The 12,722-nt window shown below is 44.8% G+C and overlaps 1 protein-coding gene across 1 annotated transcript in view; it reads right to left on the reverse strand.

The window, feature by feature from the left end:
- Positions 1–12,722, reverse strand: part of EFTUD2 (elongation factor Tu GTP binding domain containing 2) — a 51,441-nt gene that overhangs the window by 23,608 nt on the left and 15,111 nt on the right. Inside the window, exons 13-15 of the mRNA XM_056547858.1 lie at positions 11,646–11,736; positions 11,424–11,559; positions 3,839–3,966 (exon numbers count right to left, since the gene is read on the reverse strand). Coding sequence (XP_056403833.1) covers positions 3,839–3,966; positions 11,424–11,559; positions 11,646–11,736 — 355 coding nt within the window. The remainder of the gene's footprint in view (positions 1–3,838; positions 3,967–11,423; positions 11,560–11,645; positions 11,737–12,722) is intronic.

Here is a 12,722-nt window from a genome sequence, read left to right on the forward strand (position 1 = left end):
TCCAGGGGAGTGGGAACAGGTGGAGGCAGCCTTAGGCTGGGTTCACACCACGTTTTTGCAATACAGTTCCCGTATCAAGTTTTTGAGGAAAAACGGATTCCTCAAAACCTGACTAAACTGTATCAAAACGTGTGTACAAATTTTAACCCGTATATAGTTAAAAACCGTATACGGTTTGAAAAATGACATACGGTTGCATCAGTTTTTTAAGGAAAAAACATACGTTTTTAACTTTTCAGTCCATTCTGAATAAAGTTTTACTTGTTTGATTGAAATTCCAAGAGAAAACTGTGCAAAGTCAAAAACCGTATGGTGAAAACCGGATGGAACTGTATGCACATACAGTTCTGTACGGTTCCCATTGACTCCCATGTTTTAAAAAAACGTATACGGTTTAATACAGTATTTCAACCGGACCTAAAACCGTGGTAGACTACGGTTTTGGGTACAGGAAAAAAACCTGACAAAACCGTACAGAATGCAAAACGGACACAACCTGATGCATCTTTTGGCATACGGTTTTTAATGGAGAGTCAATGCATACAGTTTCCAATACGGTTTTCACATAGAAAACGTATACGGGAACTGTATTGCAAAAACATGGTGTGAACCCAGCTTTAGAAGAGGGAGACACTGACCTGGCGAGCCGTTCTGGAGACTCAGAACGGCGACTTGGGGAGCGTCTTCTAGAAGAAAGACACTTGTTGGAAGACGTAGCAGAGGGACGATGCCCATGAGAGGAGTGCCTACGCCTGTACAAAGACTCCGGAGAGGAGAGTAATGACCCCTATTATGCTTGTGAGAGCATTTAAAATAGGGTGAGGGAGAGTGAGGCTCTCTTGGGGAACAGTGTAAGGAGTACCTCTCGAAAGGCAGTCACCACGGAACGGGAGACGTGCGCCAAGTCAGAAATAGACAGAGAGGGAAGACACCCATATCGGAGGGGCAGCAGAGCCCACTGGGTCTGGGGGAGCATCCTGAATAGGAATACCGTGGGGGGAGGGGGGGGGGTCAGGAGGTGCAGGCGGAACAAGTGGGTTCAGCAGACCCAGGCATTTTGGAGTTGCAGCCCCAGGTACCTGCTTAGAGGGAGGAACAGTTCTGGGCTCGGACATGAGTAAAATAAAACAGCCTCACCAGCGTCCGTGTCCCCCACCAGGCAGCTGCTGTGAGGAAAGGAACAAGAAAGGAGAGAGAAAACAGGCAGGGACGGCCAAACCAATCAGAAAAGAGGGGCCGGATTAGACTGAGGCGCCTCTGATTGGCTAACAGACCCCTGCACAGTTCCCATTGGCTAAAGAGATTCGCGCTCTCCCAAGGGCGCGAACTCTGCCGAGAAAGATGCTGGCTAATAATGGCGCCCACTCCCATCCCTGAAGCATATATGAGTGCAGGGGAGCGCAAGCGAGAATGCTGGTGCAGCGAGCCGCTGCGAAAGCGAAAGTAAACTGCACCCCGGCCGCGTCGGCACAAGACACGGCCAGAGCACCGAGGATTGCTGAAGTGAAAAGGCAGCTGCGGCTGCTGAATAACAGCCAAAAGTGAATACAGACACACAGTCCTACACCACTGACTCCTTTTAGCCCCCTGTATTCCCTAAGTGCCCCAATAAACGTTAGGGAGCCCTTGCCCAATAGGGACCCCCAACTAGATAGAATAAAAAGGAGTGGGACCAAAACGGGGTCACCAGCAGTTGCAAGCCCCCGCACCTGAAAGAAAAAAAAAAGGGGGGGGGGAATACTCACCTCAATCTGAAGAACTCACCTAATGAAGTCTTCAGCCAGCTTTTTTGTCACCTGCATCATGCCAGGCTTGAAAAGCGAGACGAGCAGGGAAAGGTGGGGGACCCATAAAGTACAACCCCAGACGCTGGCCGTTGGCGAGAGGGGGTTGACAGTAAATCCATGATGTCTGTGCCCCCTCAATCGCAAATGGGGAAACAGTGAACGCTATGTTCCTGAGACCCCCACCTGAAAAAAGGAAAATAAAAGGGAATAAGAAAAACTAAAACGTCCCAATTCTGGAAAAATAAAAAATGTTAGACCAAGTCTGGGGAGAACCCCAGACTAGTGTCCATCTCCTGCGACACTAAGCTAAAACTGATTACCTCAGGCTCTGTATGCGGGTATATCCTGCTGGGAGGAGCCGACTTTTTTGGTTTCCTTAGTGTCAAGTCTCCTAGCAACAACAGCTTATACCCAAGGTCTGTGTCCCCCAATGGAGCCGATAGAGAAAAGGGCTGCGTCCTTAAGGGGTTAACCCTGACCAGTATCTCTGTCCCAACTGTTGAAAAAACAACCCCACAGTATGACGCTGCCACCACCATTCTTCACTGTAGGGATGGCCAGGGGATTAGCAGTGCCTCCGGACAAAAACTTCAATATTGGCTTTATTAGACCAAAGAATCTTGTTTCTGATGGTCTATAAAGTGCTTTTTATTTATTTATTTTTTTGCTAATTCAAGGTGGGCTTTCATGTATCTTTTACTGAGTAGATGTGACAACTGGTGATGGTAATCCTTCTGGAAGTTTCTCCCATCTTCACACAGGGGCCCAGATTGATCAAAGAATGTCTACGGTAGAGCTATTTTCCCATGTTTGTTTGGGTGGTGGGTTTGACTAGCGTGCATTTTATTTATCAAGAAGCAGGATGATTAATTTTGCGCAGCTCTGTTGTGGTGGGAAAGCTCTACCACATACACTTTTTTTAGACGCTTGTGAGGGAGGGAAGTAGACACTTTCCCGGGTCCTGAATTTGGCAGGTTAGGTGTTTTTTTTACTTAATTTCACAGAGCTGATGGGACATTTTTACTGGCATATTAGACGCTACAATCAAATTTGATTGCGGTGTCTCAGGGGTTAAAGCCGAGCATCACAGTGATCGGTGATATCTGGCTTTAGAGATGGTTCCTGGTGGCAGATAGCCGCCAGGACCACCCAGCTATGACCCGCGCTCAGCTCCTGGGCGCATGCCATAGAAGGGGATTGGGAAGAGGTTAAAGGTTGAATTGCGGAAGGTATAAGTGATTCTCATGTCTACTGGTAGGTGGTGTCGCTTTGCGCCTAAAGAAGTACCTTTGCGCACGGAATATAAATAAATATAAAAAGACGCATAAAAGTCTCTAAATATGCTGCTTGCGCCTGAACTGCGCCAAAACATAGACAAAAAAAATGCTCTAAAAGCAATGATAAATCTCCCCCAGGGTCTTCAGAGCTCAGCCATAGTGACTATTGGATTCTGTCACCTCTCTTACCAAGATCCTTCTGTTATGATTACATAGTTTAATGGAAGGGTCAGCTCTAGGAAGCCTCCTGGTTGTTCTGAAGTTTTATTTAAGAATTATGGAGGACACTGTGCATCTTATGAACTGTCAGTGCAGCAAAGTTTTTTTTGTACCCTTCTTCAGATTTGTGCTTCTATACAATCAAGTCTCTGAGCTCTACAGGCAGCTTTTTCCACCTCATGGTTTGGTTTTTTCTCTGATATGCATTGTCAGCTGAGACTTTATATAGACAGGTCTGTTTTTGTTTTTTTTCAAGTTGGGAGGCCCCCAGAGCTACATTTCAAGTGTCGTAGCAAAGGGTCTGAATACTTATGTCCTCGCGAAACTTTAGCTTTAAATTTTTAATGAATTTGCAAACATTTCTAAAACTCTATTTTCACATTTGGCTTATGGGGTATTAAGTGAGATTAGAATGATGGTAAATAAATGAAATTACTATTTATAGCACAAAGCTGCAACATAAAATGCAAAAAAGGCAGGGTTTTAAAACCTTTTTGAATGTATTGTACATATTTAATATCAGGTAAATAAATAAAAGATTGAAAAAGTCCGCACCTCAGGATCACACTGACTCATCTCCTCTCCCAGCTCAGAATCTACACCCCCGGTATACGTGTGTTCAATTTTGGCTCTTGCACCTGTCTTTGGAGACGGAATGTGCTGAACACACATATCCACAAAACCTGCAAAATAAAAGAAAAGCAAAGGGTTGCATTTAATTATATTAAACATTTGTCTACGGGTTGTGTCAGATATTGCAATCATTAGAGTAAATGAAGGCGAGCTGTAATACCAAGCACAAACCGTGGACATGTGTGGGGCTGTTTTTGGAAGAAAGCAGACATGTTTTTAAAATCCTGGATAAGGTCTGAATCGCAACAAAAACACTAAAAGCAAGTGCTGAAAACTAGTCAGCAATATTAGTATGCAATGGATAAAGGCAGCACACCACGATAATGTAATCCAAAAACTGTGAATTTATTCCATGATGTAAAAAACAACGTTTCGGCGATCTCTCACCGCTATTTTCAAGTGCATACAAGTGATACAGAGGGGTTTAAATACACACTTCCCCAATTCATGACATCATCACACATTAGCATAATCAGTGACATCACAATCAAAACCAAAATATAAACAAAATATAAAAGCCGTGTTATACAGTCATATATAGTATAGTGACTATACATAATATTCCTAGTGCTCTAAACATGCATTTGGCACGTTATTATATGTGTCGATCTACCAACACACTTATATGGATCGACATAAAAAGTGTAACATAAGTGTCAACAGTGACAGTGTACAGGTGTATGAGGTTAAAAACATTAATTGTCATGGTGCCAACCACGCTACTGACCTCGTGTGCGCCGCCATTGTCCGCAACCTCGGAGCCCCGGCTAACATCGCCGGATGTGGACTTTCGGGTAAGGAGAATATTAACCAATAACAGTGTGGCGTCATGGTTGCTAGGCTCCAACAGGAGGCGTCTAGCTAAAGAGTATCGTAGTATGGAGCCAATCAATGGCAATCTATTGTGCATGTTCGTTAGTTATTTCAAGGTTGCGGGCGCCATTTTAGAAAAGGGCAATATAAAGGTGACGATACTGGCAAACTAGTAAATGGCCGATTCCAATGTTCTAACTTGCAAGGTGAACATAGGAACACTAGGTGACTCCCAATAAACCCCTACATACATACAATAACCACTTGCAATAATACAGTCGCGGGGTCGGAACACGGCAGTCTCCCCATTAATTTGTGTACCTGGCTGTGTAACAAAGGATACAATTAAGTACCCCTGTACCACAGTACTCCTGATCCACTGGGAGTGAATCCCTCCCCCTATGGTCCATAGAGTCTCTTACCAGGACACTATTGTTATATGGGAGACAGTGTCCCAAGGCTCAAGTTAGAACATTGGAATCGGCCATTTACTAGTTTGCCAGTATAGGCACCTTTATATTGCCCTTTTCTAAAATGGCGCCCGCAGCCTTGAAATAACTAACGAACATGCGCAATAGATTGCCATTGATTGGCTCCATACTACGATACTCTTTAGCTAGACGCCTCCTGTTGGAGCCTAGCAACCATGACGCCACACTGTTATTGGTTAATATTCTCCTTACCCGGAAGTCCACATCCGGCGATGTTAGTCGGGGCTCCGAGGTTGCGGACAATGGCGGCGCACACGAGGTCAGTAGCGTGGTTGGCACCATGACAATTAATGTTTTTAACCTCATACACCTGTACACTGTCACTGTTGACACTTATGTTACACTTTTTATGTCGATCCATATAAGTGTGTTGGTAGATCGACACATATAATAACGTGCCAAATGCATGTTTAGAGCACTAGGAATATTATGTATAGTCACTATACTATATATGACTGTATAACACGGCTTTTATATTTTGTTTATATTTTGGTTTTGATTGTGAGGTCACTGATTATGCTAATGTGTGATGATGTCATGAATTGGGGAAGTGTGTATTTAAACCCCTCTGTATCACTTGTATGCACTTGAAAATGGCGGTGAGAGATCGCCGAAACGTTGTTTTTTACATCATGGAATAAATTCACAGTTTTTGGATTACATTATCGTGGTGTGCTGCCTTTATCCATTGCATATTCAGTAAGAACCGGAACACCGAGGTTCAATAGGCTTGCACCCATTCCACTATTCTGGATGTGCTGCTTTTTATGGACTTTCTACACAGCAATATTAGTAGCTATCCTACAAAACTACTTCTATATCCGCTTACCTGCGCAGGTATATAGCATCTATGTACAGTAGTGGTCTGCAACCTGAAGAAAAACTACAACTCTCATCTTCTTTGGCTGCCAGGGCATGCTGGGAGTTGTCTTGCATCAGCCAGAGAATGCGGCTGTGCGGTTTACAGACTTACGCTTTTTTCACAAGGCAGAATGTTTGCACAAAATTCTGCATGAATTTATAGCCAATTCACTTAAAGGAGAAATGTGGCCCAAAACTTAACTTTCCCTGAGCCAGGGCTGCAAAAAAATAAATAAAAAAAACACTTTAACTCACCTTTCTACGTTCTCCCATTGCGCAGGTATCGGCGTCCCATTCCTCTGGCGCTGCTCAGCTCCCTGCTTCTTAGGCCCTGAACGTCACACTGCGGTCAGCATATTGCTGGCCGCAGCGCTTTCCTGTCTTGGCCGGCGATAAGCTTTAAGTCATGTAAAAAGCCGTCCCGAGTTCCTTATGTGACAGTGCGCTCAGCCTATCACCGGCCAAGACGGGACATTACTGCGACAAGCAATATGCTGACCGCAGTGTGACGTTCAGGGTCTAAGAAGCAGGGAGCCGAGCAGCGCCAGAGGAACGGGATGCAGATACCGGCGCAATGGGGGAATGTAGGAAGGCGAGTTAAAATTATTATTTTTTTCTTTAGTTTTTGCAGCCCGGGCACAGGGGAAGTTAAAAGTTTTGGGCCGCTTTTCTCCTTTAACACCTTAACGACCATGGACGTGTATACACGTCCATGTGCTGTTAAGGTGGTATGGCATGGGCTCCCGACTCGAGCCCGCGTCATCCCGGCTGGCCCCCAGCTGATTCTTGTAGCTGGGGGTCGGCGTTAATATCAGACATGCGGAGATCGCCGCGGCCGGCTATTAACCCTTTAGATCGCCGTTGTCAAAGCTGACAGTGGCGTCTAAAGGTGCCTTTATCCCATCCCTGGTGGTACAGTGGGGTGGATCACTCCTCCACAGCACGATCGTGGGGGGGGGGGGGGGTTTGTTCCACTGTGGAGGTAGCCTGAGGGCTTACCTCTCCTCCTGTGCCAGCTCCGGCGCTCAGAATGATAAAGCCTGGCAGGACCAGGCTTTATCAATCGAGCGCAGAGCACAAAGATCGATGTGGTTCTATGGAATTGATCTGTATGAGGAATCAAATGATTCCTCCTAAAAGTCCCCTAAGGGGGCTAAAAGTGTAAAAAAAAAAAAAGTTTAAACACACACACACACACACACACACGAACCCCTTCCTTATTAAAAGTTTAAACCACCCCCATTTCCCATATTCATAAAAAAATATATAAACATATGTGGTATTGCCGCATGTGTAAATATCCGAACTAAAAAAAAAATATGTCGTTAATTAAACTGCACGGTCAATGGCGTATGCGCCAAAAAATTCCAAAGTCCAAAATAGCGTATTTTTGGTCACTTTTTATACCATAAAAAAAGGAATAAAAAAAGTGATCAAAAAGTCAGATAAAAAAGAAAATAAATGGTACCAATTGAAACTTCAGATCATGATGCAAAAAATGAGCCCGCATACCCCCCCGTAAGCGGACAAATTAAGTTATAGGGGTCAGAAGATGACAATTTTAAATGGATTATTTTTCCTGCATTTAGTTATGATTTTTCCAAAAGTACGACAAAATCAAACCTATATAAGTAGGGTATCATTTTAATCATATGGACCTACAGAATAAAGATAAAGTGTCATTTTTACAGAAAAATTTACTGTGTAAAAACAGAAGCCCCAAAATTTACAAAATGGTGTTTTTTTCTTCAATTTTATCTCACGATTAACTTCCCTATTTCGCTGTAGATTTTTGGGTAAAAATTACTGATGTCATTACAAAGTAGAATTGGTGGCACAAAAAATAAGCAATCATATGGATTTTTAGGTGCAAAATTGAAAGGGTTATGATTTTGAAAAGGTGAGGAGGAAAAAAACAAAAGTGCAAAAACAGAAAAACGCTTGGTCCTTAACCCCTTCCCGACCTATGACATACCTGTACGTCATGGGTGGCAAGGTGTTCCCGACCCATGACATACAGGTACGTCATGGACATTACTGCCGCTACTCGCGGCATCCCGCAGCGCCCGGTAAGATGGTGGCTATCACTGATAGCCAGCCATTTTACCATGCGACCACGGGGGGTTTCATCCCCCACCTCCCCCAGCGATCACTGCTATCAGCTGGTCAAATCTGACTAGCTGATAGCAGCGCGGTGTGTGAGTTCCGATCAGGGGGATCGGGACACACACGCTCTGCTAAGTGTCCCTGACCCGTCCCCCGGTGTCACTTACCCGTCGGAGCGGTGTCCCGAGCGGTCCCGGCGTCCTCAGTGCGGTCCCGGCTGCACTGCGTCCCGGAGGTGAGTTTCCGGCAGCAGTGCGGCATCTTCATTGGCAGCAGTGAGATCGCCGTAAAGCGATCTCACTGCTGCCTCTGAGAGTTTCAAAACTGCAACTCCCAGCATGCCCAGACAGCCTTTCGCTTTCTGGGCATGCTGGGAGTTGTAGTTTTGCAACATCTGGAGGTCCACAGTTTGGAGACCACTGTATAATGGTCTCCAATCTGTGCTCTTCCAGATGTTGCAAAACTACAAATCTCAGCATGCTCAGTCTGTCCAGGCATGCTGGGAGTTGTAGTTCTCTAACATCTGGAAGAGCACAGATTGGAGACCATTATACAGTGGTCTCCAAACTGTGGACCTCCAGATGTTGCAAAACTACAACTCCCAGCATGCCCAGACTGCCCAAGCATGCTGGAAGTTGTAGTTCGGCAACATCTGATCCTTCAGATATTGCCGAACTACAACTTCCAGCATGCCTTGGCAGTCTGGGCATGCTGGGAGTTGTAGTTTTGCAACAACTGGAGGCACACTAGTTGGGAAACATTGTCCGTTTCCTACCTCAGTGCCTCCAGCTGTTGCAATTGTTGCAAAACTATAACTCCCAGCATGCACTGACAGACCATGCATGCTGGGAGTTGTAGTTTTGCAACAGCTGGAGGCACACTGGTTTGGAAACACTAAGTTTGGTTGCAAAACACTTGAAAGTTTATTACTTAACTTAGTGTTTCCAAACCAGTGTTCCTCCAGCTGTTGCAAAACTACAACTCCCAGCATGCACGGACAGCCAAAGGGCATGCTCGGAGTTTGCAACAGCTGGATGTTTGCCCCCTCCCCCCAATGTGAATGTACAGGGTACACTCACATGGGCAGAGGTTTACAGTGAGTGCTGCAAGTTTGAGATGGCGCAAATTTTGCGCTGCAGCTCAAACTTCCAGCGGCAAACTTGCTGTGAACCTCTGCCCATGTGACTGTACCCTAAAAACACTAAACTACACTGACACTAACCTAAAATAAAAAGTAAAAAACACTACATATACACATACCCCTACACAGCCCCCCCGCCCCCCAAAAAATGAAAAACGTCTGGTACGCTACTGTTTCCAAAACGGAGCCTCCAGCTGTTGCAAAATAATAACTCCCAGTATTGCCGGACAGCCATTGACTGTCCAGGCATGCTGGGAGTTTTGCAACAGCTGGAGGCACCCTGTTTGGGAATCACTGGCGTAGAATACCCCTATGTCCACCCCTATGCAAATCCCTAATTCAGGCCTCAAATGCACATGGCGCTCTCACTTTGGAGCCCTGTCGTATTTCAGGGCAACAGTTTTGGGACACATATGGGGTATCGCCGTACTCGGGAGAAATTGCCTTACAAATTTTGGGGGGCTTTTTCTTCTTTAACCCCTTATGAAAAGGTGAAGTTGGGGTCTACACCAGCATGTTAGTGTAAAAAAATAAATTTTTTACACTGACATGCTGGTGTTGCCCTATACTTTTCATTTTCACAAGAGGTAAAAGGGAAAAAAGACCCTCTAAATTTGTAACGCAATTTCTCCTGAGTACGGAGATACCCCATATGTGGGCGCAAAGTGCTCTGGGGGCGCACAACAAGGCCCAGAAGGGAGAGTGCACCATGTACATTTGAGGCGATTTGCACAGGGGTGGCTGATTGTTACAGCAGTTCTGACAAACGCAAAACAATAAATATCCACATGTGACCCCATTTTGGAAACTACACCCCTCACGGAATGTAATAAGGGGTGCAGTGAGCATTTACACCCCACTGGTGTATGACAGATTTTTCGAACAGTGGTCTGTGAAAATGAAAAATAAAATTTTTGATTTGCACAGTCCACTGTTTCAAATATCTGTCAAACGCCAGTGGGGTGTAAATACTCACTGCACCCCTTATTAAATTCCATGAGGGGTATAGTTTCCAAAATGGGGTCACATGTGGGGGGGGGTCCACTGTTCTGGCACCATAGGGGCTTCCTAAATGGGACATGCCCCCCAAAAACCCTTTCAGAAAAACTCACTCTCCAAAATCCCATTGTCGCTCCTTCCCTTCTGAGTCCTCTACTGCGCCCGCCGAACACTTTACATACGCATATGAGGTATTTCCTTACTCAAGAGAAATTGGGTTACCAATTTTAGGGTGATTTCTCTCCTTTTACCCCTTGTAAAAATTCAAAAATTGGGTCTACAAGAAAATGCGAGTGTAAAAAATGAAGATTTAAAATTTTCTCCTTCACTTTGCTGCTATTCCTGTGAAACACCTAAAGGGTTAAAACACTTACTGAATGTCATTTTGAATACTTTGGGGGGTGCAGTTTTTATAATGGGGTCATTTATGAGGTATTTCTAATATGAAGACCCTTAAAATCCACTTCCAACCTGAACTGGGCCCTGAAAAATTACGATTTTGAAAATCTTGAGAAAAATTGGAAAATTGCTGCGGAACTTTGAAGCCCTCTGGTGTCTTCCAAAAGTAAAAACTTGTCAATTTTTTAATGCAAACACAAAGTAGACATATTGTATATGTGAATCAATATGTAATTTATTTGGAATATCCATTTTCCTTTCAAGCAGAGACTTTCAAAGTTAGAAAAATGCTAAATTTTCAAAATTTTCATGAAATTTTTAGTTTTTTTACCAAGAAAGGATGCAAATATCAGTGAAATTTTACCGATAACATAAAGTAGAATATGTCACGAAAAAACAATCTCGGAATCAGAATGATAAGTAAAAGCATTCCAAAGTTATTAATGTTTAAAGTGACAGTGGTCAGATTTTCAAAAAATGCCCAGGTCATGAAGGTGAAAATGGGCTGGGTCATGAAGGGGTTAAGGGGTTAAGCGAAATTCCTGAAGTGGAAATTCTGGAGCAGTAATTCTGGCATGTGAATGGGACAGCAGAATCTTATTGAAGTGTATTGGCCATAAATTCATGCAGAATTCCATGCAGAAATTCTGGCGTATGAAAATAGCCTAACAGTTCAGACACATAGTTAACTTGTTACCTGTGAATTCCCCAAAGAAGCGATTGCATACGAGTCTCAGTAGGGGACGGATATTAAGCTTCAGTTCCTCCTTTGTAAGATGAATTCCTAATTCTTCTAGAGTCTGGGGCAGAGAAGTGTCTACATCTCCTACCACCTATATTAGGTGGTGAAAAAATAAATAATCAGCAACTTAATTCTACAAAAGAAATGACCTAAACTACCACAGAAACCAGCACTGACCTGAGCCAAGATCTTGTACAGAGGCTCCAAGACAAATTCCACGAAACTTCGCTGAGAGCTGCTTGTTGGGGCTTTCTTGGTAAATTTACGGCTGGAAGTAATAACCAAGTTATAAATGTTTGCTGCCACCTCTTTCCTATAAGCTTGAAAGGAATACTCTGGCAAAAAATAACAGTGAGAAGCGCGTGCTGTCTACCAATAGACGGCACGTACTCCATTCATTTCTATGGGAGCACCGATTACCGTATATACTCGAGTATAAGCTGAGTTTTTCAGCACGATTTTTCGTGCTGAAAACGCCCCCTTCAGCTTGTACGAGTGAACTCTCCGCCTGATAATCCCTTCATCAGTGGTCTTAAACCTGCGAACCTCCAGATGTTGCAAAACTACAACTCCCGCAGGTTGAAGACCACTGCGGCCTTCCTGATCATTCAGCCCCCCCCCCCTTTTGTTTTGTACTCACCTCCCCTCGGCAGGACGTTGGGGTGAGCTGGTCTAGGACATCTATGCTGCAGGGACCATCCGGTGGGGATGGTTAGTCGTTGCGGCCTGTCCATTTTCACCGGGGTCGCTTCGGGCCCGGCGTCGTGACGTTGTCTTGACAACGAGGCACAGGGACATTCATGCGCAACGTCCCTGTGTGTCGTCGTCAAGGCAACGTCACTACTCCAGGGCCAAACCGCGGAGAAGAGGCCCCCTCGGTGAAAAAGGACAGCCCGCAATGACTAAACATCCCCACCGGACGGTCCCTGAAGCATAGATGGCCCAGACCAGCTCACCCTAACGTCCCGCAGAGGGGAGGTGAGTACAAAATAAAAGGGGGGGTGGGCATGTCCGGGCATGCTGGGAGTTGTAGTTTTGAAACCTCTGGAGGTCCACAGGTTGAAGACCACTGATGAAAGGATTGACAGGGGGTGATGATGAAGGGGGGGGGGGGGGATGATGATGGGGGTCTGGATGATGACATGGGGGGATGATGTATTTCCAACCCTAGGCTTATAGTCGAGTCAATAACTTTTCCTGGGTTTTTGGGGTAAAATTAGGGGACTCTGCTTATACTCGAGTATGTACGGTATA

The sequence above is a fragment of the Hyla sarda genome, chromosome 12, assembly GCF_029499605.1.
Source record: "Hyla sarda isolate aHylSar1 chromosome 12, aHylSar1.hap1, whole genome shotgun sequence".
Taxonomy (NCBI): Eukaryota; Metazoa; Chordata; class Amphibia; order Anura; family Hylidae; genus Hyla; species Hyla sarda.